The sequence below is a fragment of the Mchenga conophoros genome, linkage group LG10 (genome assembly GCF_057382185.1).
Source record: "Mchenga conophoros isolate Kocher_MC1m ecotype Shallow Benthic linkage group LG10, M_conophoros_male_GT1.1, whole genome shotgun sequence".
In the NCBI taxonomy this organism is placed as follows: Eukaryota; Metazoa; Chordata; class Actinopteri; order Cichliformes; family Cichlidae; genus Mchenga; species Mchenga conophoros.
Genome location: NC_140535.1, coordinates 16,311,051 through 16,339,034, shown reverse-complemented (window position 1 = coordinate 16,339,034; position 27,984 = coordinate 16,311,051). Strand labels below are relative to the sequence as shown.

General features: G+C 41.0%; 2 protein-coding genes across 5 annotated transcripts in view; one reads left to right on the top strand and one right to left on the bottom strand.

The window, feature by feature from the left end:
• The window catches only part of LOC146565601 (serine/threonine-protein kinase PAK 3), a 49,394-nt gene extending 37,303 nt beyond the window's left edge, over positions 1-12,091 (top strand). For 2 of the 3 annotated variants that reach the window (XM_085288868.1, XM_085288867.1), the window contains exons 4-16: positions 1-154; positions 278-315; positions 3,183-3,245; positions 4,595-4,750; positions 4,832-5,006; positions 5,640-5,703; positions 6,716-6,764; positions 7,814-7,926; positions 8,693-8,810; positions 8,992-9,091; positions 9,274-9,470; positions 9,604-9,741; positions 10,410-12,091. In XM_085288868.1, coding sequence (XP_085144994.1) covers positions 1-154; positions 278-315; positions 3,183-3,245; positions 4,595-4,750; positions 4,832-5,006; positions 5,640-5,703; positions 6,716-6,764; positions 7,814-7,926; positions 8,693-8,810; positions 8,992-9,091; positions 9,274-9,470; positions 9,604-9,741; positions 10,410-10,499 — 1,455 coding nt within the window. In that variant the 3' untranslated portion in view covers positions 10,500-12,091. The remainder of the gene's footprint in view (positions 155-277; positions 316-3,182; positions 3,246-4,594; positions 4,751-4,831; positions 5,007-5,639; positions 5,704-6,715; positions 6,765-7,813; positions 7,927-8,692; positions 8,811-8,991; positions 9,092-9,273; positions 9,471-9,603; positions 9,742-10,409) is intronic. The other variant, XM_085288869.1, reaches the window with a different exon arrangement.
• Positions 12,092-13,257: 1,166 nt separating this feature from the next.
• Positions 13,258-22,903, bottom strand: LOC146565600 (calpain-5-like). 2 transcript variants are annotated; one of them, XM_085288865.1, is made up of 13 exons: positions 22,648-22,903; positions 20,658-20,840; positions 20,379-20,510; positions 19,266-19,474; positions 18,951-19,143; positions 18,676-18,866; positions 17,537-17,614; positions 17,248-17,443; positions 17,031-17,153; positions 15,156-15,358; positions 14,610-14,731; positions 14,377-14,513; positions 13,258-13,889 (listed from the first exon to the last, which is right to left on the bottom strand). In XM_085288865.1, the coding sequence occupies exons 2-13, from the start codon at positions 20,820-20,822 to the stop codon at positions 13,719-13,721; spliced, it is 1,920 nt and encodes a 639-aa protein (XP_085144991.1). In that variant the 5' UTR covers positions 20,823-20,840; positions 22,648-22,903; the 3' UTR covers positions 13,258-13,718. The 2 variants fall into 2 exon arrangements, with proteins under 2 accessions (XP_085144991.1, XP_085144992.1); XM_085288866.1 differs by lacking the exon at positions 22,648-22,903 and adding an exon at positions 21,806-21,839.
• Positions 22,904-27,984: the final 5,081 nt, after the last annotated feature.

Here is a 27,984-nt window from a genome sequence, read left to right as displayed (position 1 = left end):
GGCATCCCAGAGCAGTGGGCACGGCTCTTACAGACCTCGAACATCACCAAGCTGGAGCAGAAGAAGAACCCGCAGGCCGTGTTGGACGTCTTGAAGTTTTATGACTCCAAAGAGACCGTCAACAACCAGAAGTACATGAGCTTCACTTCAGGAGGTAATCTCACCTAAATACTCATGGAAAATGTCAGTTAGCAATATAAAAGGCTAAAAGATCTGCATCTAATACAAAAGATTTTCAGTATGTTGTTTTAAAAAAAATGTCTTCTTTTCATTTCAGACAAGTCAGCACATGGGTACATAGCAGCAAACACTCTGGTGAGTTCTTGTAAACCTTCTTTGGTCACTGTTTGTGGTTTTCTATGACTAAATAATTTATTTAGAAATCATAATCTAACAGAGTTTATGCCAGTTGCTCTCTTCATATCCCTGGACTTATTACGATGGTATATCAAATCTCTGACCCATAGCCAGAGCCACGATCTCTGCAACATTTTATTGCTTTCAAAAATGTCTGATTAATGGATGCAGGCAAATAAATTCTTATCACTTATCGAACAGTGTAATCATTTAACAGGTAAGTTGCAATATTAGGTGGTTTATTTCTTTGTCCTGATGCTCAGAGTATTAATGTGCCTCTCCACCTACACCCCAGTAAATCTTCATCACTTCACCCTCGCTGTCTCTTTCTGGGATTTTCTAGAATAGACCGTGTTACTTTAAGGCACGTTCTCTTCACACAGCCTTCTCGCTCTAATGGACAGAGTGTGCGTGTTCCCCTCTGGAGGCTTACTGCCATCACTATGTGGCATAATTCCCTGATTTTTGCATACATGACAAACACTCTTGCAGCTCCCGCATAGAAACGATGGCTGCTGCGAGAGCCACCACTGAGCTTTGTTTATTTTTCCAATCGACTTAACCAGATTTTGAAATAGACGGAGCTTCAACTGCATCTAGAAGGACTCCCGCTGTGCTGACCTCATTCCTGACTTTGACCAGAGTAATCTATGCTTTCTGCACGCTGGGTGAAGAAGTGGAATCCGAGTCTGTTTAGTAGGATTTGCTGCCCCGGGCAAACTACGCTGGGATCTCTTCATGCAAAGCTATTGCTTGATACAGCTGTATGCCTGTGAAGGGCAAATGGGTGTGGCAGTCCATCTAAAAGATTGTGTGAGTGAGCACAGTAAGGCTATTCTAAAGCATCTCAATCTTGGACCGTCACAGTGCTCAACAGCATGCAGAGGTGACTCAGCTATCGGTCATAGTGCCAATTTTAAGTCTTAAGGAAACAGAATTACAGGAACGTTGCCAAAAACTCCTCTATTGAAGAAAGTCCTCATCAGCTACAGTACCTCATATTATTTCAACATCACTTTATGCAGAAAAATATGTGAAAACTAATGTTTTGTTTGCTGTAAGCAGCTCTGTCTACAGCCAGAAGCGACCATGTTTAAATGGGTGCACTGCACAGATACAGATGCCTCTAATTACTGTGAAGTAATCTCTAATAAAATGACTAACTGCACATTGCTACAACAGCCTTTGTCTCCATCTAACTGTCAGTCAAAGCAGCTGCACTCCTAACTTTGGGCGTAAACAAAAATCCAGCTTCTTTTTTTGTACCAGGTTGTAAACATAATTATTTCTGCTGTAATGTTGAGCATTTTAATGTGGAAGTGTGCAGCAATTTACTTTGCAGCCTCAAGTGGTGATTAGAGAAACTGCAGCTTTTGCTATGTTGGTTTCATATTTTAGCACGTAGAGGTTGCTACCCATAATAATAATAATAATAAAAGAAAAGAAAAACCCTATTCAATGTCTATATCTAAGATTTTCATTTGAGCTCTTTGAACTTCAGTTTGAGCCCGCGGTGTCTGCCTGACCTTGACTTTCGCTCAGCATACATATATAGCTGCATATTTTGGCAGTACAGACATCGTGCTGCATCCAAATCCAAGATTTGGTCAGGCAGAAATTCACGAGGAATTTAAAGTGCCAAACGTTATCCCCAGAGTCCTCCTTTATGAGACATTAGATACACCCCAGAGATTATTTTGGCAGCAATGATTACTTTGTGCTTTTTTTAATTGTTAATAGAAATTACATTAGTGAAATGAAACAGTCAAAATAACTTGACACATTCTCAGGAGACATTGCCTGTCCTCAGTTTTCTTGGCTCTTAATTGTTGCTTTAAGTGATTCATGTTTGGGTTTTCCTTCTTTATTGGAGCTTTTTAGGAATCTCTCCCAGTTAGCCAACCGTTGAGTCATATGGTATAAGGCCACTTCACCTTAGCTTCCTTTTATTACGAGTTTGTCAACAAATACCTGTCGCTAAACCGCTGTTCGTGTTACTACATTCATAACAGGAGCGTGGGTTATATCTCACATTGCACTGGCTGTTTTCATCACTTGTGTATTGATGTTGTTACTGTAACGTCTGATACTTTGAAATCCAGCATGGTTGGTGCATGGGTCTTTTTTTCTTTTTTTTTTTAAATGAGAAGAATAATATTTCATGCAGTTTGGTTGTGCTCACACAAAACGTGCATTCTGTGGATGGTTAATTGAGAGAAGAGTTTCCCAGAGGCTTTGATTTTTATCAGCAGCGAGTAGTGATTATGCTCGAGTATCTACAACAGTTACAAACTCCATCGACATTCCTGGCTGCCAGCTAGTGCAACATGACTGCGAAAAGTACTAGTCGTTTACTTAAACACAGTACTCTCGGGTTTCAAAGTAAATATAGTGGAAAGACATATTTTTGACACATCACTCTGCCTTGTGTGTGTGCGTGTGCTTGACTAGACTGGGTGTCATTCAGCTGCGATCTCATTTTAGTTGAAAAGGTTGGTTCATCACAGAATCAGACATTAGGCGCATACATGCATCTGCTCAGGATAATGTTATTGTCAGTACTGTAGTGTCCAAATATGATGGTTATATAACATAAAAAATAATAATAAAAAGACAAAGATTGTTCAGGACTTCAGTGCCATGGACAGGTCTCAGGTGACGTAGTATATCTCTATCATGTCCTTTCCTCTTGCTGGCTGTGGGATATAATGCACGGACATGACGTCCACCTCTGCCCCCTCCACCCTCTCCTAAAGTTCACATAGTCTTACACATGTGTGGGTTTGTTTTGAGTAAATCCTCCCATTTTCAACCTTCACATTCAGAACCGGCTGCTGTCATCTGGGCCTCCTGTCAGCCTTAGAACCTGCAGCGCATTATTTGACAAGGTAACTCCTCCATATTACTATCCACATGACTTATCTCTGCATTGGCCTTGAAGCTAAATTCAACTATTTGACCTCCTACTATTGACTATGCCATCTGGCTAATGCAAAATGCACACAATATTTCATTATGAAAGCATCATCACTCTCTGCACTGAGATTTCACGGGGGATTGATTGGATCTTTTTGTTTTTGATGTTCCAGATATATTTGTCATCTACCACAAAGAGCATCTGTTAATTCTTTTTTGACTGGATCGTGTAGCAGAGCAGTGGCGCATGCCACAGAGGGTTGTGATGACTGTCAAACTGCATGTATGAGCTCATACTCCTGAAAATTTAATCCAGTAATTTGCCTGTAACTTCATCACCATTGTAGACATTACCGCATGGCTCCCTTGCTGGCTAACTGCTTACAATTAGACAGACAGCCTTTCCTGTACTGCAGTCTTGGCCCAGCCCACTTTGGAGCAGGTCAGAGGCCCAGTATGTCTGAACGAAGGACTGAGACTTTTCCCTCAGCCAGACCCTTTCCCTTTAATCACTAGAACTAAGCTGCACTGCTTCATTTATGCATGACAAGACTTGAAATAGATGAAGTGTTTCCATTCCATAAGAGGAAGATGATCCAAGGCAAGTAGAGTTTTGGATTAGAGGGGGAAAAGGCTGAGCATTAGACATAATAAATATGTCTGGGGCTTATTAATCACACTTGTTAAAAGGTAACTCCCACATCAACGGTATGTCTGCAGCTCACCACCATGCTGCACACTGCTGCAGTATGCTATCTCTTACAGTCAAATATTTAACAGTTTGTTACTTAAAAAATTCATTCTCATGGCACACCTTACCAGTCCCCACAACTCCAAATGCTTCTGATAAACTGCACTGGATGCCACCTCACTCTTCTCTCTTTAGCTCACACCCGACTTATTCTTTCCTTTGCTATTAACTTTTTTTTTTCTGACAATTAATCCTGATTTGTTTTTGCTGCTTTCATGTGAGTGACACTGAAAATTGTTTTGGCTTCATGCTAATCGCAAGCTAACTTAAAATCAGTTTTGAATGCTATCTTTATTAGTCTCGGCGTACTTTTGGCCTTTAGTAATCTGATTATGTATGTATGTTGCACAGAATCATTTTGAACCTGAACTGGCCAAGAATCAGATCCTGCACTTTGGCTGGTTTGGGGTCTACAGACTGTTCACAAATAGCAGTAACAAAGAAAAACTGTAAAAGGAAAAAACAATGGATACGTTTAAGAATCTGCACTTTTCTTTTCATTCTCTTACTTTCATTCACTGGCACATACATCTACATACATCCACACTGACTTCTAACTCTACCCTCCAGGGTGCCAAAACATCAACAACAGAACCCCCGATTGCTCCGCCTGTGTCAGAGGAGGAGGATGAGGAGGAAGAGGAGGAGGAAGAAGAAGAAGACGAAGAGGACGACGACGATGAACTGCCCCCAGTCATTGCCCCTCGACCGGAACACACCAAATCTGTTAGTTGGCATCGTGCGCTTTGCAGAATTGTTGCGCTGTGATACCTCTGCAACTCCTTTGATATCTTGCCTCTCTTGCAGATCTATACGCGCTCCGTCATGGATCCACCAAAGCCTCCCACCCCCGTGAAAGAGGTGCTGACTCCACCGGAGTCACAGGTCCAGCCGGAGAACACGCCCAACACAATGTATCGCCATACCGACCGGCAGAAGAAAAAGTCCAAAATGACGGACGAGGAGATTCTGGAGAGACTCAGTATGTACAGTTACAGCTCCATGTTCTTACGCTCTGCCCTCTCCACACTTCTGTGGATAAATTTAGGAAAGACAGCCTCATCTATTTGCCCAAAATCAGTCGCATTCAATGTCATTGTCAAGCACAAAAATATAAAATATAAACTCCTTTGAGGTTAAAATCTGTATATTCATTATAACAACTCTGAGGATGTGACCATTTGTGTTCGGCACTAGCTAATGCTCTGATGTGTATCTGTGTCGATTTGTGTCAGTGTGTGTGGCCTGAGCTGTGCGCTGTACTGATTTAAAAAGAGAGGCTGAATGTTTGGTTTCCAGTAGCTGTTTTCCATATATTACATCTAGTACACAACCTCTATATTTGGTAGAATAATTCAAAAGAACATGGAATAGTGGATTTCTCCCATCTCTGCAATGCAACTTTAGCTGAAATACCCAGAAAGCTCTGTGTATTAGATGTGAGTGTACATAAGCTCTCTGTGCAGGGTCTGCCTGAAATGAAAGGCCATAAAAACATTTCCTTTTTTTCTTTTTTGTGTGCCTGTGTGTGTTTGGATGAAGCGTCTCCTGACAGCGTGCACTGACACACACAGTACAGGACAATCATTATATATCTGCTTTCTCTCTGTCTCAGGGAGTATTGTGAGTGTGGGGGATCCCAAAAAGAAGTACACACGCTTCGAGAAAATAGGACAAGGGTAAGTCTTTCCATGATCATCAACCAGCCGTCACAGTTACTGAAATAGAGCAATTTCAGGAACAGCCAGCCTCTGCAGGAGATGGGGAGCTGTAGTGACCACTTCAGGGGGGCAGAGGCAGAGGGGAACCTGGCTGAATTACTGGAAGAAAAATAAGTAGAGAGGAAATGAAAACTCTATCCCGAAAAGGCCAAGAGCCAGATTAGCTCTGCCATTTTGTGTCTCTCCCTTTATCTCTCCTTGTCTTTTGTTCTTTTTAACACTGTGGCTTTCTGTCACTCTCCCTGTACATATGCACAGATAAAAGTGGTGTTGCTGTTATCGGCTCTGACGCGCTCACCTTTTCCATATTGGATCAGGAAGCTTTTATTTAAACAGTAGATGATTGTATATTTATTCTTTGTCAGGCTGACTTAAAATGTGCCTCATTATTCAGAGTTGTACAGGTGTAGCTGACAGCAAGAGACAGAGGGGGAAAAACAAAGCCTCAATTCACAGTGGAGGTTTTTTCTTGTATTACAAGTTATGCTTCCTAATAAGGACAGATTGGCTGCATACCATTCCTTTGAGCAGCTATTGGAAGCAAGTGTGTGTGCTTGTCATTGCTAAGGTTTAAATTAGGAAATCTAGCTCATTAAGAAGAAGAAAAAAAACATCTCTGGCATGAAGTGTGGACTTTTCCCCCTCTATGTTAATTCACAATTTCATAACATCATTAGAATACAACTTAATTTGAGACTTCTCTCCATATCAAAAGAAAAGGAAAAGGGAAATTTGGTCATATTAACACACTACAGTTAGCATCTGCTCATGCAACAGTGCAAAGGTCCAGGAGATAGTGACTCTGAACATGAGATCAGTCTGATGTAATGCAAGTAAAACCTGATTTATATAAGTCTGCCCTCGGGGCTTCTTTGTCACACCTCATATTTTAATCCTGAAGGTCTCTGAATAATGTAAAAAGTCACCACTATTTGCAGTGCTGGTGTAATTTTGATCTTGTGTTTTGCAGAGCGTCCGGGACTGTGTACACTGCCATCGATATAGCAACCGGCCAAGAGGTATAACAGACTGTAAACTGCTCAAAAAATGTAAAGGAACTCTTTATAATCAGAGTACAGCATCAACCCCCAAAACAGGAATCGTTTTACAGGTGGAGGCCACTGACATTTTTCCCTCCTCGTCTTTTCTAACGTTTTTTTTCCCCACTAGTGTTGCATTTAGAATGAAGTGATACCTGAACCCTTCATAGGTTGCACGGGTAATCCCCCAGGATGACACATCAGTATGTGCTATTAACAGTCTTAAGAGCATGGAGGAGATTCCTGGACATAGGCAGTTCCAGGATGTAGGCGAGCTGGACAGGGCCGTAGATAGTCCCAAACCTAACAGCTGGACCGGTATCTGCTCCTTTGAGCAAGGAGGAACAGGATGAGCACTGCCAGATCTACAAAATGACCTCCAAAAGGATGCTAGCGTGAATGTCTCTGACCAAAACAATCAGAAACAGACTATATTGTCAGACCCTATGCTGGTGCAGTGGGTCCTGGTTGCCTCCTGGTGCACAACAAAACCCAGCAAGAGTATGCAGGCAATACCTAGATGAATGATCCCACGTTTGCCTGACCTAAATCCAATTGAACACCTCTGGGATGTTATGTTTCAGCCCATTCAATGCTGCCAGGTTGTACCTCAGACTCAGTGATGCCTTGGTCCAGATCTGGGAGATCTCCCGGGACACCTTCGTCTCATTAGGAGTATGCCCCAGTGTTGTCAGGCATGCATATATGCACGTGGGGGGCACACAAACTGTTGAGTAGCATTTTGAGTTTCTGCAGTGACAGTTCAGCAGAATAGATTAGCCTGCCGCATCAGTGTTTCACTTTGATTTTCAGGATCTTTGATTTCAGCCGTCTTTAAGTTGATAATTTCCATTTCCGTCAAACGATGCGGCATCCTTATCCAGCAAGACGTTTTGTTTTTGAAATGTTCCTTTCATTTTTTGAGGAGTTTATTTAACAACATTAACATTCTGTATATTGTTTCTTTTTCCTTACCGAGCCATCGGGGAACTTATTGTACACCCAGTATATCTTGTCTGTTTTCTCAGGTGGCCATTAAGCAGATGAACTTGCAGCAGCAGCCCAAGAAAGAGTTGATCATCAATGAGATCTTGGTGATGAGGGAAAACAAAAACTCCAACATAGTGAACTACCTTGACAGGTTTGATTTCACCTGTAGAGTCACAGAAATAAGTAGAAAGATTTATGCTTCTGTGTTAAATCTACACCGTAGGTGTAATGAGTTAATTATGGTAATTAATTATAGTTGTTAATTTCTTCATTGGACACAGTTAAAGCTTGATGAGCTGAAGAGTCGTAGTGGAGATTTTTTCTTCTTATTCCAGCCTCACGTTCTATGCAGTCACCTGCTTACTACATATATGTTGCTAGTTCCAATAACCAAACATTACACTACAATTTAATATGGATTTACTGTTATTACTTAAGTTTGCAAGTAAACTTACCCAGTGTATAAATATAACTTTGCCAGTAGCAGCTGATCTGTGATCAGAACAAAGTTGATGCAGTTGACTGTAGAGTGATTTTGGCCTAGTGTGTATTATAGTTACCTTAATGACATTGAAAAATCCTCTCAGCCTTCTTTTCTTCCTCATCTCCTCCTCTTTCTTGCTGTTCTTCTTCTAATGGTGGTCTCATTTCATCTTAAGACATTACTGACACCTAGTGTTGTAAAACCGTATAAGCATTCAGCAAGGGCACTCAGCTCATGCAGCTTTCGAGCATCTGTTCCACTCGGCTCCTTTTTTCTTTTGCTTTATGTCCCTTTGTCCACAGCTAGCGGTAACGTGCTTTAGCTCTTGCTTCTTGTCGTAGACTGCTCTGTCATCTCATTTTCTGGGCAAGGCTTGAGACTCGATTTGCCAAAGAAATATTAAATATGTGTTTCTCACTTTCTCTTTTATTAGTTACCTGGTAGGAGATGAGCTTTGGGTGGTGATGGAGTATTTGGCTGGAGGCTCGCTGACAGATGTAGTGACTGAGACCTGCATGGACGAAGGCCAGATTGCAGCAGTCTGCAGAGAGGTAAGAAGCCAAGTTTAGATCAGCAGTACTGCCAGATGACCCTAATATTAAGGTGGACTCATGTAGACAAGTTTACGCATTTTACCCAGCCTAGAGAAAAGGACAGTCTACGTCTAAATTTTTCCTGAACACGGACTTTCTTTCGTAGGTGAAGTTAGTAATGGGTTTTTTTTCTCTTCAGTGTCTGCAAGCTTTGGACTTTCTACACTCCAATCAAGTTATCCATAGAGATATAAAAAGTGACAACATCCTCTTAGGGATGGATGGATCCGTGAAGCTGAGTAAGCATTTATTCATTTTATTCAATAAACTTTGGCTTTGGTGAGGAGTATGATCAGGTTTAGAGACACTGTGTTGTGTTAAATGAAAGACTGCTGGGATCAAATAAAAAGAATAGAAATGCACGACTCAATGTTAAAACACCCTTGCGTCTCTCTGTCTCCCTCTCTCTCACTTCCTGCAGCCGACTTCGGCTTCTGCGCTCAGATCACTCCCGAGCAAAACAAGCGCAGCACGATGGTGGGAACGCCCTACTGGATGGCACCAGAGGTGGTGACTCGGAAAGCGTACGGCCCGAAAGTGGACATCTGGTCTCTGGGAATCATGGCGATAGAGATGGTGGAGGGAGAACCACCTTATCTGAATGAGAATCCACTCAGGGTAAGAGACAAAGCACAGCCACAACACGGAGGCTCAGTAGCCGTCTATGGTTCTTACAGTTTACGTGGAGATAAAATATTCGTATGTCTTTTTTCTGCGGTCCTTGCATGTTTGACTGCGATCATCTTTCCAGGCGCTCTACCTGATCGCAACCAACGGGACTCCAGAGCTGCAGAATCCAGAGAGACTATCATCTGTGTTCAGAGACTTCCTCAACCGCTGTCTGGAGATGGATGTGGACCGCAGAGGTTCTGCCAAGGAGTTGCTCCAGGTAAAAACAGAGACTTGAGAAATAAACAGTATGTAGACACGCTACCATCTGCTGCACTTTGACGAATATATCCAACTATGTGAGTGATGTGGTGTAAACGAGCCATAATTCTTACTACTGCACAAAACCAAATTGAGCTCAAAGTGTTGCATTTTGGCGTTCATCATCTTGTTCTTTTAACAAAATTATCTTTTTGGATAGGCAGGTCATGTACTAGGTTATCAACTTTTGTTAGTTACCCTGGAAACTGGATAATGATTCTTGGATAATGATAATAATAATTTCTCTCACCCCAACCGGTCGCAGCATATGGCTGCCCCTCCCTGAGCCTGGTTCTGCCGGAGGTTTCTTCCTGTTAAAAGGGAGTTTTTCCTTCCCACTGTCGCCGAAGTGCTTGCTCATAGGGGGTCATATGATTGTTGGGTTTTTTTCCTCTGAATGTATTATTGCAGGGTCTACCTTACAATATAAAGTGCCTTGAGGCAACTGTTGTTGTAATTTGGCGCTATATAAACAAAACTGAATTGAATAGAATAATATGATTCTAAGCGTACTATATTAAATCTACTCTTATGCTTGTTTTAATAATCATAACTGTATTTTTATGATATTGCAACACTCTTTGGATTCATAGGTACATTTTAAAAAATGATTTTTTGCATTTTCAGCATTCTTTCCTCAAGTTGGCGAAGCCTCTATCCAGCCTGACGCCCCTGATTGTAGCTGCAAAGGAAGCCATAAAGAACAGCAGTCGCTAAGGATGTGCTCTCTGTCCGCACCCGAGGCTGGAGCCCCGCCTGCGATGAGTGCTTTCATCACATCCAGGGGCTTGGGTGTATGGGTGTATGGGGGGCGGGTGACGTGACAGTGACAGCACAAGGAGGGGTTTGTGTGACTTACAGTGACAGCACAAGGACAAAAGACCCCCAGGCCTCAAATGTAGGATGGACATCTGGCCTTGCAGCGTCTCGGCCCATGCTGCTGAAAAGACCTTGTCTCCCCGTTTACTCCTCCAGCACTCTGTACATGTAGAGCAGTCTATCACAAGTGTGTGTGAGTGTGTGGGTGTGTTGGCCTGCGTGCGCGTATACAAACTGTGCACATTTCTTTGTGTCGTACGTCCTGTTTGGGAGGCGGTTGCTTCCCAAACCGAAAAAAAAAAACCATGAGAAAATTGAAAAGAAAGCGTGCTCATTTTCAAGAAGAGGCTCCAAGAGCGACGAGGAGAGACAAAAAAACTAAACTTGAAGAGCCTGAATTTCCTTCCCTGGCAAGCTTTAGGTTTGATTATCCCTCCTCCAGTCCTTCCCTTCATGGTGCACCATCGGGCCACACCTGCACCTGCAGGGACTGGCTGATGTGAGAGCGTGATTCTGGACCCAGCCTTTGCCTGCATGACTACGGCTCTGTGGAAAAAACATAGCTACTCCTCTGCAGACTGTCACATCTCAAGGTGGAATATTTTTGCATTTTCTGTGTGTCTGTGTGTGTGTTTGTAAATGCGTGTAGTAGGGGTGCCACTACAGGGGAAAAAGTCAGGAATAATTTCACATGACCTATGCCAGCTTTAAACACCCTTTATTAATCCATTTCATATCGGTGAAGAGTTGGAGTTGGCGACGGTTGCCTGAAGTTTTGGCTGTTTCCTGTTGCAGACACACATGATCACTGATGCCAGAGCCAGAGCTGTGTGCTTGAGATGTTTATATTATGGAGATCTGTCATTTACTCATCCTAGAAGATGGTCATCTACAGTAAGTTGGAGGTCCAGCACCACACTCAATCACACCCAAGGATGCCCCAAGAATCACAGTGTCCTTAGTCAAAATACACCCAACAAACAAATGCTGTGAACAAAAAATATCTTTATCCAATTGAAACTGACAAACACGACATAAAGGGAAAGTACTTCAAATGCATGTGTTGTGTCCAATGAGCCACTGACCACCAGCTGCCCCTCCTTCCTTCCCTCCTTCCTTCCGTCCTTCCTTCTTCCTTTTTGTACTTATGATGCTGCTCATTCATTCTTTTTTCCCCCCTCATTTAATTGGATGTTATGCAAATTCTTTCCGTGATATTTACATTTTATCACCTTGTGGGTGTGCGTCAGATCAAAAAGAGGGGGATGTTATCAAGGGAGTGAAGCAGGAAGCAGGGAGTGCCATTTTACGATTGTACCTTGCCCTATAACGCTGAAAACCCTAGCCGAGGTTCACATTGATCGCCATCATTCCTTCCATACTGGGTTTGCTTAAACTCACTCCTCTGTACAGAAGTTTAGATTTTGTGTCTGTATTTGCTGCCTTCATTGGACATTTCCCATGTAGCATCCCCCCCCCCCCCCCCCCCCCCCCCCGTGTGTGTGCGTGCGTGAGTGTGTGTGTGTTAGGGGGCTACCTCAATCTGCACTAGAAGATGCCTCACTCGTGTTGTCCACCTTGACTTTGAGGTGCAGGGTAGCTGCTTAGTCATATTGTACCTCCACTGTCCAGCGCAGAAGATGGAGTGACGTGAGACAGGAGGAAGCAACAGAATCCATGCATGTAAAACAAACTATACACTGTATGTCATCTTCAGATAGGTTAAGATTGTTAGGATATGTATGTATGTATGTAAATACGACGGGAACCCCCACTTTTTTTTCATAACTATGTAACTTAAAACGACAATATTCAGGTTGCTCTGTGGTATGTATCAATAATTGTTTTGCACCCTGGAAATAGAAGAGAAAAAAAGAGAGAAAAGCAAACACACAAACGCCGTCTCTGCACTCCTGGATCCACCTCTCCTGTTTGGGCTTTATAGGACACTCCTTCATCCGGACAGAGAGCCGATGAATGCAGCACTCTGTGTGCGGGCCCACACAGTCTGTCCTGAATACCACTGCTGAGTGTTTGTGCGTGTGCGTGTGTGTGCGTGTGTGAGTGCGCGTGGTAGGTGTGGGTGGCCTGTTAGGAAGCTTCGCCAGCCCTGGGACATCTGGCCTCTGCCCCATGTACAGGTCTGAACTATGAGCACAAAGGTGAATTTCGGGACGAGAGACACCGCCGACGTGCCCCCTTTTCTGTGGTTGCTCCTGTACATTCCTATCTTCTGAATGTGTAAACCTGTACACGTGGTGTGAAAATTCCTCTATTAATGTCTATCAAGAGAATGGAACAAAGACAAAAAATGTTACTTTTTAAATTATTATCTTTATTATTATTATGATTATTATTACTACTACTCTTATTATTGTCTAGCTTTGTAAAACTGCTGATCCATCTGGCATACCTCAGCAGGCCTTCCCCCATCTTTGGAAAAGGACAAATGAGTGAAGGGGAAATGAGGTTTTGGATAAACTATTTTTAATTGTGGTTGAAGCAATAGACTTTTTGAACTTTGAATTGTGCATGGCTGTGTCTTGAGTGTCCAAAAAACAAAAAAAAAAACTGAAGGAAAAAAAAACAACAAAATATTGCAGTTTGGGAACTGGACTGAAATAAAAAGAGGAAGAAAACCAGAGTCGTAGCAGTGTTTGGTCTTAGGATTTCTTTTAATTTTTGTTCCATTGAGGATTTTCTTAGTACTCATGAGAACGAACCATGATTGTAAACTGCTGGAGGAAAGAAACGGAAGAGGAATGCATACGTGTAACACCAGGTGTAGCATGTAACACGCTACTCTGCAAAAAGGCGACTGTACAGGCCGCGATCTTGGTAACTGTGAGGCCTGAAGGACAAATACTGCCATGTTTCTCACAGTGTCGTATCAGAATAATCGGGGTTACAAACACATCAAAATAAAAACTTTATATATAAATTATAAAAGCATGAATTAAAAAAAAAAGATCAAAAGTAACGAAAAGGGAGAGATTTTCAGTTTGTCCCATAATTCCCTGCTCACATAAATTCACCTTCATACAAATGCATCCCGCTGCTGGTTTTGATGCTTGTCAAATAAGTCAAAGCTGAGAAAGGATTCAGCCCTCTCTCCGGTCATATGGCAGTCAGCTGAACCGAGGTGACGATCCTTAGGCCGATGGTGCCGGGCATCTGCCGTCCTTGATCTGTGAGCTGAAGCCTCTGAGGTTCGGTGGGGTCGTTCACTGACCCGGACAACACGACTTGGCCCATAAATTCATCCTTCACTGCGTTGCTGTTCCACACCTGAGGAGAAACAGTCAGTTTGAAATATATTTATCTCCACACTCTAAAATGTAATGGCAAAATAAATGTTTTCACTCATTAAACAGATTAGGAATTTAAGATTTGCACACGCAGGATGAGACTTGGTCCAATATGCAAATTAGGCTAGTGGTGTAAAAAAAATGTATTGTTGTTGTTTTGGCTTTTATGAGCAGAGACGGCACTTAGTTTACATTTGATGCAGAATTGTGTGTAAGACTTCAGGGAAATTGAAAGTTTATTCACTGTTAAAAGCTGGGAAATTTGTTTTCTTATGCTCTTGACGCCTTTTACAAACTCTTTAATGAAAACTTTACAGTCTTTGAGATTAAAATAACGCTGATCTCTGAAAAGCACACATGTCTGAGAGACATAGTTTCAACCGGACAGAGGTGAGAAATCCCTTTGCTCCACCAGTCACTGAGAATAATTCCATTAAGCAGGACTAATGAGATAGACTGCATATTACCTGCACAGTTATGGGCTTGCTCAGCTTTTTCCTGTAGAAAACACCGCTAGTTGCAAACTCTGGGTTTAAGGTGTCCTTGTGGATGGTGGATTTGACTGACTTGCCCTCACATGATATGATCACGTAGGGGTCTGCACCTGCGTGAAAGAGAACCAGATTTGGTGGATTAAAGACTCATCACGCTGAACAGAAGTGTTATAGCAGGAAGTTTAACTTGTGGAAAGTCTTCTAACCTCCTGTGCGGTCCTGATTCTGCAGCCCCTCAGCTGAATGTACATAGACATGAGTCACAGCTTGTGGGTAACCAATGATTGAACTCCAGCATTTTACCTGAGGCTTGTCCACTGTCAGCTCCCTGTGAGAGTAGAGAAGAGTTAAGAGTTGGCAATGTGGCCTTGTTCTTACTAGAGGCAAACTGAAAGAGTGGAACAGTAACATTACACCTATGATTCATAGACAAGGCTGAGTGGATGACCTGTATTATTAATTTGTGACTATGAGTTGCTGTGCCAAAAAGAAACAAAACAAAATCTGGCAAAATAAAATATTTGGCCAAGAAAAGCAATAGAAGTTACTGTAAATCACATTTAAATGGTCCCTATTTCCCAAAACACTAATTTGAATGTTTTCTTGGACTAAAAACGTACAAACAGCTGCCATGTCAGTCACTTTCCCAGATAAGTGCGTTATTTTTGGAGTTATTGATATTACATTTTTGTCTGACAAACTCAGCTACACACTGTTGTTGGCTTGACCTCACATCTACGGCACTGTCCTACCTGCAGCCGGACTCCACATCAGTGAAAACCCGGAGCATGAAATCGCCCAGCGTAAAAGGCTGGAAGGTGGTGGGGAAGATGACATATCGGCCCTGAGTCAGACTGATCCTCATGAACACTGTCCGAGCATTGATGTAGGTTGACGTATTTACACACTTTTGGGTCAGGATGTCATGTAAACGGTACTTCCTGTTCAGCTCCACCTAGAAAAGAATTTGATATTTTGTGAGCATAATTTACCAAAATCCTGTGCAACACAGTTTGGAGCTACTTCAATAAATTTCAAAGGAAATGCGATTACAAGTGACACATGAAAATATCACCTAAGAAGCATATAGTACGCTCAAAATGAATGCAGCTTGACATACAGGGTGAGCTTGACTGCAAGCTTAGCTTGCAAAAACAATTGATCAAAATAATACGACGTAGCAAAAATATACAAGATTACATAAATTACGTCTACTATACAAACAAATCTGGGTAGCAGAATTTCATTTTTCCCTGTTTAATTTATAGCCATCTTACTTAAAGGTGACTTGAACTCTAATGAACTGCACTTTTTACTGCATGAAGGAGCAAAACCTTCCGCTCCACCGCAGTCAGCTGCATCAGTATAGCAGCAATCCGAAAAAGTACCTGGGCAGAAAAATGACTTTTAAACTGCATTTTGCTAATTTTGTACTTAATTAAACTACATTTGAATTCGTGCCAGAGTCAACGAATACATGTTCTTCTTGTTCATCATAAACTTTAATTGATGCCTTTAAACGGCGTAGTAAAGAGAAGTGGAAAAGAGTTTTCTGCCTCCTGGTGGCACAAAATAGAAACAATAATTGAATTTTAACACGCGCATTACTGTGTTGAAATTTTATGGTGCTGATATTCATTCCTGTCCAGAGTTTTGGCAGCACTTCTATCAGCGTGATAATAGTGCACAGTGTGTGTCTGAACTTTGCCATGTCTCTGTCAACTAAAGTCTCATTACAGGAAATGGGCCGTCAGTTTTGTCACACTGGGTTTCATGGTCTCATTTAAAGGTGACAATCTAATCGCAACATGCAGGACAACATCAAGTTTTAAACCCGTTTCTGAAACACACCCCAGGTTGTAGTGATCGGCACTTATTGTATCTTGTGTCTGTTTCAGAACTCAGTGTATCCATGTATTTCATACTTTTCAGCTTTTTTTTGGCCTGGTTATGATTTAGCAGACATAACACGTGAGTCCTAAATAATCCCTGCACACTGCTGCACAAGAACACAGGCATCCGAGCCGTCTGAAATCATCACAAAGATTTGAGTTTGGTGTTCGGTTCCACGCTGCTTTTCAGCCTGAAGCAATCACAGAAAGTATGTGGTACCTTTTTGTGTTTAATCATTTATGGTTCAGGCTGCTGAAATGGTCTGTTTTGGTTCTGATAAAACACTCAAGGGGTGTAAGTTGTTGGAAAAAACAAACTTATCACTGTTTGGTCATTAAATGAGAAGAGAAAGTCAATTCAAGCCAGATTTTTTTGACCAAAGTGATGCAGGATGGGGTGAAAAGGCTTTGCTTTTGACCAAAATAAACTGAACTTTGATTAATGTTTTCATTCCAGACAAGAATAATGAGCCGTTCACTAAATGTGGGCCTGCACCGTATTATTATCCCTCATTTCTAGTCCTGCATATTGAGACAATTTGACACATTTTCTTTAGACTTTAAACATTTACAATAGCTGTGAAGCTGTGAAGAAAGTCCCCTCAAACTCAGCACACACAGCAGACATTATTCTGACAAATGAGTATGACATGTTTGGCTATATTTTAAGCATTTCACATCTCCCACAAACACAGTCTTTCCCACATATGGAAGGGTTACATGACACTGTGATACCTTAAAGATGCCAAAGCCAATGGTAAGGTTTTCTCCGTGACCTTGAGGTCTGTGGATTTTCATGTCTCTCTGTTGCAACGAGATGAGGACCTCATCAGTCTCCTTTGTCACATCAAATAAATACTGCAAAAGAAGTTGAAATGGAGTCATCACAGATGTGTACACATACATGAACAGAGGCGATGTAAGGAGAGAGGTCATCCAGAGCCTGCTGTACCTGTGGGTTCTGCAGGAATGTCCGTTTGTGGTTAGCACAGCCCCCACAGCGGTTTAGAAGTGGGTCAGCATTTTTGGACCAGCTGCCAAAGTGCACGTACTCATTCCAAGTCTTATGGACGCTAATCAATGAAGTATTTATGACACGGCACACGTCTGCATCAGTGAAGAACTTGCACCAGTCTGTAAATGACATCCTGAAGATTTGAACAGAATCTATTATTAAAATCTGGAAAAGTGGGATAAACTGTCCTGAAATAGTGCTGTGATTGAGGAAATTCATCACTTACCAGAACTCTCCATCATCTTCCACTGTGATGCCAAGCTTATGCCTCTCTGTGTCACCAACCTTTGCCCATTCCTCAGAACTGGCAAACAAGAATAAAGCAAGGAAGAATGTTTAATGCGCTTACAAACAGCGCACAGATCAAAAGACATTTTTTCATTTTTGGACAATTGCCTGTCTGAGCCAGTAGCAAAAGTTTCCACAGAGACTTTGTAACACTGAAAAAATAAAAATACCTGAAACTCCTTTTATAGATCTCTGTAAAAGTCTGTAAATAGTTCAATCTAAAATGCTGTAACATCCCCGAGTATTAGCCAACAACTTGCCCTAACATTAAATTACATTACAAATTTAATTTACAGACAGATGGAGGTTTTGCCATGAAGAAGTCATTATTTGGCATTATTAGGCTCAGTCATTGTAATTCATTATTATCAGGCTCTCCCAAAAACTCCCTAAAAATGCTTTAGTTGATCCAAAATGCTGCAGTGAGAGTACTGACACAGACTAGAAATAGAGAGTGTATTTGTCCCACATTGGCTTCTCTTCACTGGTTCTCTGTTAAATAAAGAATCAATTAATTCAATTAATTCAATTAATTAATCTTCTCCTGTTATACAAGGCTTGAATAATTATTCTCCATCTTATCCTAAAGACCTTGCATTAGTGTATACCCCATTAGAGCACTTTGCTTTCAGACTGGGGGCTTACTTGGGGTCTCTCAGGTATTTAAAAGTAAAATGGGAGGAGGAGCCTTCACGCCACTGTGGAACCAGCTCCCAGTTTGGACTCAAGAGACAGACACCCTCTCTACTTTTAAGATTAGTATTGAAACTTTCCTTTTTGATAAAGAATATAGATAAGGCTGGGTCTGACTGTTAGGGTCTTTATGGCTTCTTCATCTTCTGATGTAAAGTGCCTTGAGGCATCTGTTGTGATTTGCTACATAAATAAAATCAAATGTGATTGAACTATTTGAACCAACGAACCACGGCTCTGTTTTCCATATGAATCCAAAAGACACAAAAACAAGTTTGTAAGGCAGACAGCGTTCCATTTAAAAAGGCTTTTTTTGGCACAGTGTCTGCTGAAATCAGAACACATAGCAAAGACAAAATTAACTATAACAAGCTTCCTGCTCACCTGTCACTCCAGGCTCCTTTCCATTCAATCTTACCCCAGGGGTTTCTCATACGGATCAGAGGAATGGTTTCATTCTTGAAGTAGGCCAGCAGCCCATGACCCAAACGAACCCTCTTCACTGCAGTTACTGAGTACGCATGGCCTTTCACGAGCCCGTTTATCATCTTGAGCTCAATTTCATGAGGCTGTGCCTGTAATATTTTGCAAACAATTACTATCGGCATGTTTAAAGTGCTTAAAACACAAAGACGTGTATATTCAGAAACAGCACAGACCCTGATGGAGCAGCTTATGATTCCTCCTCGGTCGTACACCTTCAGCAGGTCATCAAAAAGCTTGTCTTGTTTTCCTTGGTCCTTATAAAATTGCCCTTCTTCTAGGCTGATGGCTTCAGATACAGCTCCACTGAAATCCACCACAGCATCACCAGTGTTTCCGCCCTCAAGGGACTGATAGCAGCCAGAGAGCCTGGGCACAGATGGTGTAAGAAATGCAGAAGTTTAGTTCAAAGCATTATAAATGCAGACGGGACCTAAAACTAAACCAAGTAAGAGTCTCCCCCCCAATCAGGCTATTTAAAGTATACTGACTTTGCATAGGCCTTTTCCAGCAGAGCACTCCAGAATTCGTTGGGGTCTTTCGAGTGGCAGTAGATGAGTTCTTCATTGATCGTAGGGAGTCGGTCATCGACCACCACGTCGATCCACTCACCAAAGATCCAGAACTGAAAGTGGAAGATTCCTGCGTAGTTCTCGGGGTGTTTGTCATCCCACTCCTGCTCCTTCCAGTCAGGAATCACCTGATTTGGCATGCGACATCACCCAAAATGAAATGTGCCCACAACAGATAGATTTGAACAAAATCACCAAAACATAAACATACTATAGTTTAGTATACACTATAACGAGTTCAACAAAACCCTTTAAATTACATCTTTGCTCATAAAGCGCTGAGTGCACGCAGAATTCAGACAAAAGATCTGCAGTTCTACACAGTATAGTGGAAGCATGCCTATTTAGTTCACATTATCTCATGACCAATAAATGCAGGTGTTGTAGTGTTTTATGTGTGTTATAAAATCAAACGTTTGCAGTGGATGGAACATACATAACGCTGTAATAAAGAATTGGCCATTAAGTTCTCTAGTTGTACCAACCCCAGGGATTTGAGAACATATAATGTGGAGTGGGTAAGACAAAATAAGTGACATAGAATGCATAGCTGATGTATCCTCACACTTTCAGTTTTTCTTCCTCTGCTCATTTCTTGCAACTAAAATGTGGAAAAAAGGTGAAAGATTTCTACAAAGGACTAAAACTTTTTGGTTGACATTTATTCTCCATCGCTAAGCCCCTCCAGTTCCTCTTCAGGTTTCCCTCTTTTTCTTTGATTTGTATTTTATTTAAGAAAAAAAGATAAACCCAATACAGTCAAGTTTCACAGACAATTTTCTAAATAGCTGAATTTTGTATCTCTCAGGTTTCATAGTCCCTTTGCCCTTAGTTATTAGCAAAGTTACAGTACAATATAATATGTTTGTCTGCCAGATATATTGAATATATCCATGGGAGAACGTCCTTCCTGAAACGAATACCCTGCTGCTATAGTTACAGTATTTAAGTTTTATTAATGTACAGTTATCAACTTTAACGCACCAACTCCTCGACACCCACATTAAGAATAAAGCAACAAAGTTAACACACCTTCTGCCAGAGCTTTGGCTTCAAGGCCAGACAAGAGCAGGCTGCAACAAACCAGCAGTTTCCCACAACTCCCTGGTTCAAATCATGGGAGCTGATGCCCTCAACAAACAGATGAGGTTTTTTACTTATCTCCTACAACAGAGAAAATAACATGACAGACTGTTAAGACTTTAACAGTATTGAAAAAAAGTATAATTATAGGTTTAGTTTTTTTCTTTTCTTACATGCTGTCTTAAAAACAAACATGTGGCTTGATGGATATTAGCCTTGGCCACTTACCGCAGGTCGTTTCCACTTTACCCTACCAGGAGGTGGTTTGTTATAATAGAGTGAAGCGTTGGTGGCTGGAAACTCTGGATCCTCAAACAGCGTCTTGTTCCTGATGCAGTCATTCTTCAGGTCAGCGTAGTGCTGTTTTTTGTACGGCTTCACCGAGGAGACCATCGTGCTGAAGCCTCACAGCTGCAGATCGATGAGAGACACCAGACATTTTCAGACTATGTAAAGGAGGAGGTCCCAAAGCTGATCGCTATTGGGCAAATCCAGCTGAAACTGTTCTCGTAAATCTCAGCGTTGTTTCATTGCCAGATCATAGCAGACTGACCTTTGACCCAAAGTCCCTTGAGACAGTCTAGGTTTACTGATGAGCATACGATGTTTACATAGCAATATGCAACTTTCTTATTAACTATATTCTAAAACAGGAAATGAAAACTTTACAGTTAGAACACAGATTTAAAAAAATGAAACATTTGATGTAAAGGGATTTTTAATCATCTGATGAGCTGCAGTTTTCTGATTGAATCAAGTGTTTTACACTGATTTAGATCCATCAATAGTGTTTGAAATCTTAAGAGAAAGTAAATAAAAATACATCACATATCATTCAAAGATCAACAGCAGTGACAATATTTGTGGCCAAAAGACTTTATGTAAACTGGCACGTATTGTGAGAATAATATTAATTATATTAAGGCTACATTTTACTTTGTGACAGAGGGAGTGATCATCATCACAGCTGTTTTCTCCAGGGAATGACTCTTGAACTCTTCGTCCCACTCATGTCAACTTCTGAGTGCTGTGTTTAGTCAGCATGAGCCAAAATAATTAGTTTTGATAAAGCTTGATATTTCATTTTTGCCAAGAATAACACACCACAGTGTACCAAATATCCTTTACTGGAAGCAACAAGCATTGAATTAAGAAACACTTTGTAACTGTTTCTTTATAAAATCAAACAAGTTAAAAAAAAACAGGGCAGGACAGGACAGGAAAAATGATTTAGAGTGTGCACAGATCTAGCAGACAGACAGAAAGAATCGAGCTAACTCCAAAACGTAAAGAATGAGAATTTTCAGATTTTTCTATAAAGTTCAAAATCATTACAGATAACTCATTGAAGACAAGAAAACATATCTGCACTATACCTCTCAGACGGCAGGTGTGCACCTATAACTTCCTGGTCAACAACAAGGAAGTTTCCAGGTGTTGTACTTGCCTGTGTCTGAGAGCCACACCCCGGTTGTTATTGTTCTTACTGCACTGGATCTTATCGCCTTGGCATTTTACTGTTTGACCCGAATACTTTGTGATGTCATGACTCCCAGATTTCTGAAATGGATGAATAAATCATTCTGTGTCTGTGGGTAAGGGAGTACACAGAGTTGTTGGTGAGTTTGTGCTTGTGTGACTGTTATCGGTTTGAGAGTTCTTGGCTAAAGCGCTCAGACAGGCTATTTTTGGTTGGTTATTCCATTTACTCTTTTTTTTTAAAGGAATATAAGTGTTTACATGATGAAAACATTTGTTTCTCAACAGCACTTTGCAAGATTATGTCTCATACTGTCCTTTTAATCTGTATAATAAGTGAATGGCAGTTGACATTCCCCCCATATCCGGCATATCTGCCGGCACGTGACAGTGTTGTTAGAGATACAGTTCAGTGTTTTAGTTTCATACCACAAAACCCCCCCAAAAACTAAAGCATTTTATAGTCTGAGTTTATGCTGATTTGTGCCTGGGTAAATGTAATTATTATATTGTTATAAAAATTACTTTTAAATGGTATCAGTGTGTTACACAGTAAAAATGGCTGCTGGCCAAAACAAAGATAAATCTGAGCCATTCAGTAAAAAAAAAACAAAAAAAACAAAACAAAAAAAAACCCCAGATGCAGTAAATCCCATGAATCCACAGTAAACCACATATACTTGTTGAATGTTAAAACTGAAAGCACTTAAGTGCTTAAAATCTTAAGAGCAACACTCACCTGTCGTCTTGTCCTTGCAGTGATGGGCTCAAACACATCCAATCGTCCCGTGGGGGCTCCTGTGAGAGCTGTTTAAAGATCAGTCCCAAACTCGACACTGCAAGTTGTCCGGTCCTTTCATAAAGTGTGCAATCTGGTTTATCTTTTTTTCAGAACTAGATGCCGTTTCTTGAGTTTTAACTTGTAGCACCGAGCGCTTCCGTAAAGAGTAACACATAACACAGTGCCTGAGAACTGGTCTGACGAGCACCTCTGCAGCAGGAGGTGTTAGGCTGACATGGTGATTGGAAGGTGGGAGGGACGGTGGGAGACTGAAACTGAATACTTTCGGTACTACCACCCAGCCCCACTAAGGTGCAGCAAGTATGAACCTGCCCTGTTTTTTCCTTAAACATTAAAACTTAGATTTAACAAACATCCAAACACTGTGTCTCCGTGATGTAGTGTTGCATATCTCTGCTAAGAAACAAAAAAAACAACAACTTGCATTATTGTTCTTTAACTTTTACCATGTCTAATTGAATAAACATAACTAATAAGCCATATGTTATCCTTGCACTTTAAGTGAACTGTGGTAATAGGACAAACTGGCAGGCACTGAGTGTTCTGGGCTTAAAAAGCACAAGAAACACTTTGACTTCCCCTGACTGAGAAAAATCTTGAGTGGCTAAATCCAGGCTCGAAACTGAGGAAAAACTGAGCCAACATTAATAAGGTAAATCCACGAAGGAGTAAAGGAGACAGGCCAAAAAAGAAACTGAACAGATTTTCAAAATAACAATAAATCATCTGGATTAGCTGTGATATGAGAAAATACCAAACATGAGTTTCTGATGTGATAGATAACGAGAATGAGTGTATCAGTGAGCAGGGTGATATCTAGACACACACCATATGACATGAGATTGTTTGAAAAGAAGGAAACACTTCCTGTGGTAGAAACGGGGGGCCAGATCGACGCTGTCATAACTTAAATAGTGAAGATTTTAATGAGCGCCGTCTCATGGTTTCTTCAGTAAATGAGTCACGAGGTCAGCGCTGTCAAAGCCCTCTTCCTCGTGGGAATGTATAACCGTCAGATATAAACATTTGTTTGCCACAGAAAACACGCATGCGAGGGTGGAGTAATCACAGAAGTGTAGTTACATATCACCACTTAAAGGAGAGATTTAAATTGATCTGTTTTATCTACATCATATTTACATTGTGTCATAAAATTGGAAAAATAAAGCCAGTGAGAAATAATCCTTTCTGTAACGTTTTCACAGGTTCTGTGAAAACTTAAGTACACCCGATGACTCAGCAGCTTGTAGAACCACCTCAAGCAGGGATGGATGTGGAGCTTTACTAAATGACGTGTCCTTTGTGGTGTCACAGAGGATGATGTTATGCCAATTACAAACTAAGATGGACAAACCGTCACACCCTCTCCGTGACGTGCTGGACGGTCACAGGAGCACATTCTGCAAACGACTCATTCTATTGCAATGCACTACAGAAGCTTACAGGAAATCATTCCTACCTGTTATACAGCTCCCCCTCTAAGGTAGCTGCACTGTTTTTGCTTTCAGTATCTTGTATATATTGAAAGAGAAAATATATGGATATTGTGTGTTGTTCAACTTTGGAGCATTTATTTAGACACTTCCCCCCCCCATCTTATATTTTAATTAAGTCTGTGTAACAAAGGGAATGATGGAAGAGATTAGTGATGTATTATTTTCTGTATGACTATCAGTCTCTAACGTCACTGTGAAGGAATTCTGGCTCTTCACAACATTGCAGGACATCACTCTTAAGGTCCTGCTGCAGCATCTCAGTCTGCTGTGGCCTCAACTCTTTTCTGGGCTTCTTTTCTTCTTTTTTTTAGCCATTCTGTTGTAGATTTGATCACTTCAAAATATCAACAAACAAAACCGGGGCTCCATACATACTTTGGTCTATAGTCACAGTCCTCTCAGGATGACTCTGACCTGCTGAAACGATCTCAAAACCGTAATAAAAGTACAAACGTAGCGCAAAGGTTTTTTTGAATTTTTGCCGAGTGCAATCATGTTCTCTTGAGAATGGCTCTTTTTACTTTAAACTTTACATTTACAAGCCTATTGCTGTGGCTCCAGAAGATATTTCAGTGTTTTACAGCTTCCAGTAATGTAATATTGTGAAGTCTGAAGAGTATCACAGCTGCTTAAACTATAAGAGCAGATTTTTGTGTCTTTACAAAAGCACTCACCATCAGCCCCACCCCCATAGTACATGCCATAAATAGTCATCCTTTTCGCAAACCAGGCACATATCTACATTTGAATTTCTTTACTAAGGAAGCTGCTTACAATAGAGGATTTCTTGTTTAGTCTGATCTGAACAATGAACAACCCCGATGGATCTTGTGACATTACGCAGTTTCACTTCTTTGGCAAGTTTTAGAGTCATTACACAAAAATCTTTTCTGCGGGTTTTACATTTTTAACATTCTTTTTAAGGAAAAAAAAGAACCTGTCAAACATTTACAGTCGTTTTAAAAGGTGAGATAGTGTAAATGATACGTTTCTGTTGATCTTCCTCCTCGTTCTGAAACATGCCCATTTAAAAGTCAGAGTGGAATTCAAATGTTTATTTTTGTGGGGTGCCTCTTGAATGAACCTTTAACTTCATTAGAGCAAACAACAGCCAGCAGATGGCAGGAGATTCATATGGCAACAAACGACAGCCAGCATCTCAGCAGGTTTTGTTAAAAATCTGTGTTTGTAGTGCCATTCTTGAGTCTTACAGAAGAGAGCGCCACTGTAGAGTCTTTGATGCTGGGAGGCGGCCACGTTCTCCAGCACAGCACAAAAAAAATTCTGTAGTCATGATCCAGACAGAAGCTGGTGTAATGGCTTTACATTAAAAACCTTTAATATTTAATATAGTTTTATAGTGTGGATTAAAAATTAAATGCACTTATGTGACTAAGCAATTATTGTACAGCACTATCATTAAATTCCATAGTTTAGATAGGCGTAAGGGTGAGTGGGTGTTGTTGCAAGTATAATGAATGCACAAACGGCGCTTGATGACAGTGACAATTATGGGGATATGTTTGTACCAACTGTGAAAATCTGAAGCAGTCACTTTTGCATAAATCCAGACTGTTTATTTATGGCCAGTATTTCAGAGTTATTAAAACCTGACATGCACTCCCTGGCCCATTTTCTTAGGCACATCTGTTCAATTGCTCCTTAAAGAAAATATTGAATCAGCCAATCACATAGCAGTTCCTCAGAGCACACAGTCAAGATAACCTCCTGAAGTTCACACCAAGCATCAGAATTAAGGAAAAAGGGTCATTTAAGTGACTTTGAAGGTGGCTCAGTTGTTGATACCAGACAGGCTGTTCTGAGCATTTCGGAAACTGATCTACTGGGATTATCCTTCATAACCGTCTCTACGGTTTACAGATAATAATCATAAAACAAAAATATCCAGTGAGCAGCAGTTCTCTAGGCGACAATACCTCGTTGATGCCAGAAACCAGACTGCTTTGAGCTGACTGGAAGGTAAAAATAACTCTGGTAACTACTGGTTCCAACCAGGATGTATTCAGAAGAGCGTCTCTGAACACACCAAAAGCATCAGATGGTCTACAGCAGCAAAAGACCACACGGGCAACACTCTTAAGAACTGAAACTACAACAAAATTTGCACAGGCTCACCAAAACTGGACAACAGACTGGAAAATGTTGCCTGGTCTAATGAGTCTTTGCACTTGGATGGTGGGATCAGAATTTGGCATAAGCATAAAAACGTAGCCTTGTGTCAATGGTTCAAGCTTGTAGCATCAGTGTGGAGGATATTTTCTTGACGAACTCTTAAGTATTGTTTAATTGCCACAATCTACCCAAGTACTGTTGCTAACCATGTTCATCCCTTTATGATCACAGTTTGCCCATTTTCTGATGGTTGCTTTCCACAGGATAACACGCCAAACCTTTGAGATGTGGAAGAACGGGAGATGCACATCATAGACATGAAGCTGCAAATCTGCAGCAATTGTCAATATGGAACAAAATCTGATGACCAACTTGTTGGATCGGTACCATGGAGAACAAAGGGCAGCTCTGAAGGCAAAAGGAGCATTGAAGCCAGCGCTAGGAAGGTGTAACTAATGAAGTGGCCGGTTCTTTCTCCACAAATATTTGACTCTGTCCAGCTCACGAATTCTGAAAAATCTTGATGACTACAACACATATACTAACTTGCCAGCCTGACACTACTGGCAGCTGATCAGCTGTTTGATATATTAGGGCACAGCTGACAATGAGAAAGGCATTTCTTGTTCCCATGGTGATGAAAATGCTTATGGAGAGGGATCCACAATGAGAACAATTACTATTTTTACATTAGTCCTTTATTTTTATGTCTCCCAGCACACACACACTCCACTTTTCATATTTCCTATTAGTTTTCTGCTGTTACAGTAATAAAAAGAAACTCAACAACCAGAAAGGTGAAATACAATCGTTTTTAATTGCAAAAAGGATACCGGTTAATACATTGAATGAAGCACTGAAACAAGCCACTGTGACATTGCAAAATACCACTAAAAAGGACATTGTAAAATTTCAGAGAAACAAAATAAAGTCATTCATTCGATCAGAAAGGCATACATATGAAAGAGCGAACAGGAGGGGAGCATATTTACACCACGACCGAGAGTCCTGTGTCTCTACAAAACAAAGTGTGTTTGGAGGCCTCCTCATTTAAGACGTTTAAAAATGTTTTTACAAATGGCCGTTAACAAAGTACAAGCCTGTTATGTCCCAGTTTAACTTTCTATCAAAAGATGTTAATTTTAAAAAGAAAAAAAAGAAGAAAGAAAAGACGGGGGGGAAAAAAAGGCACCATCCATCTTACATGGCGGCATCTGGTTTACACAAGTCAACCAAAGTACTGTGGTAAGCGTTTTGTATGCTGTAAGTATTAAGCTGCAGAAAACTCAAGCTGACGAGAACAGTATTAGCACGTTAAGTTTTACAGAACTAAGTGTTTGAGAAGACTGACAACAAACAGGGTCTTTTGTACAAAAAAAATTAAAAACAATTGGTGAAGTGAGGTGTCCCTGCTGTTGATTAGCTGATAATGTTACAGTAGCTGTTTTGCTGGTTTAACAGCGCTCCCTGCAGGAGAAAGAGTGTAGGACACAGCACCAGATAGTGTTGCTTTAGCCCATTACAAAGCTGCTATTTAAAGCTCATCTACAGGGCAGGCACCAAATCACTCCAAAGATGTGCAACTTTGGGAGTGCCGCTTTGTCACAATAGAATAACTACACGGAAATGTCGGGGTTTTGTTCGT

Excerpts from the sequence above, each read along its gene's own strand:
- LOC146565600 (XM_085288865.1), bottom strand. The coding sequence starts at position 20,822 with ATGGTCTCCTCGGTGAAGCCGTACAAAAAACAGCACTACGCTGACCTG. Across the intron at positions 18,867-18,950 it reads TCATAAGCTGCTCCATCAGG|GCACAGCCTCATGAAATTGA; the intron begins GTCTGTGCTGTT and ends AAAATATTACAG. Across the intron at positions 13,890-14,376 it reads GCAAGCCCATAACTGTGCAG|GTGTGGAACAGCAACGCAGT; the intron begins GTAATATGCAGT and ends GTTTCTCCTCAG.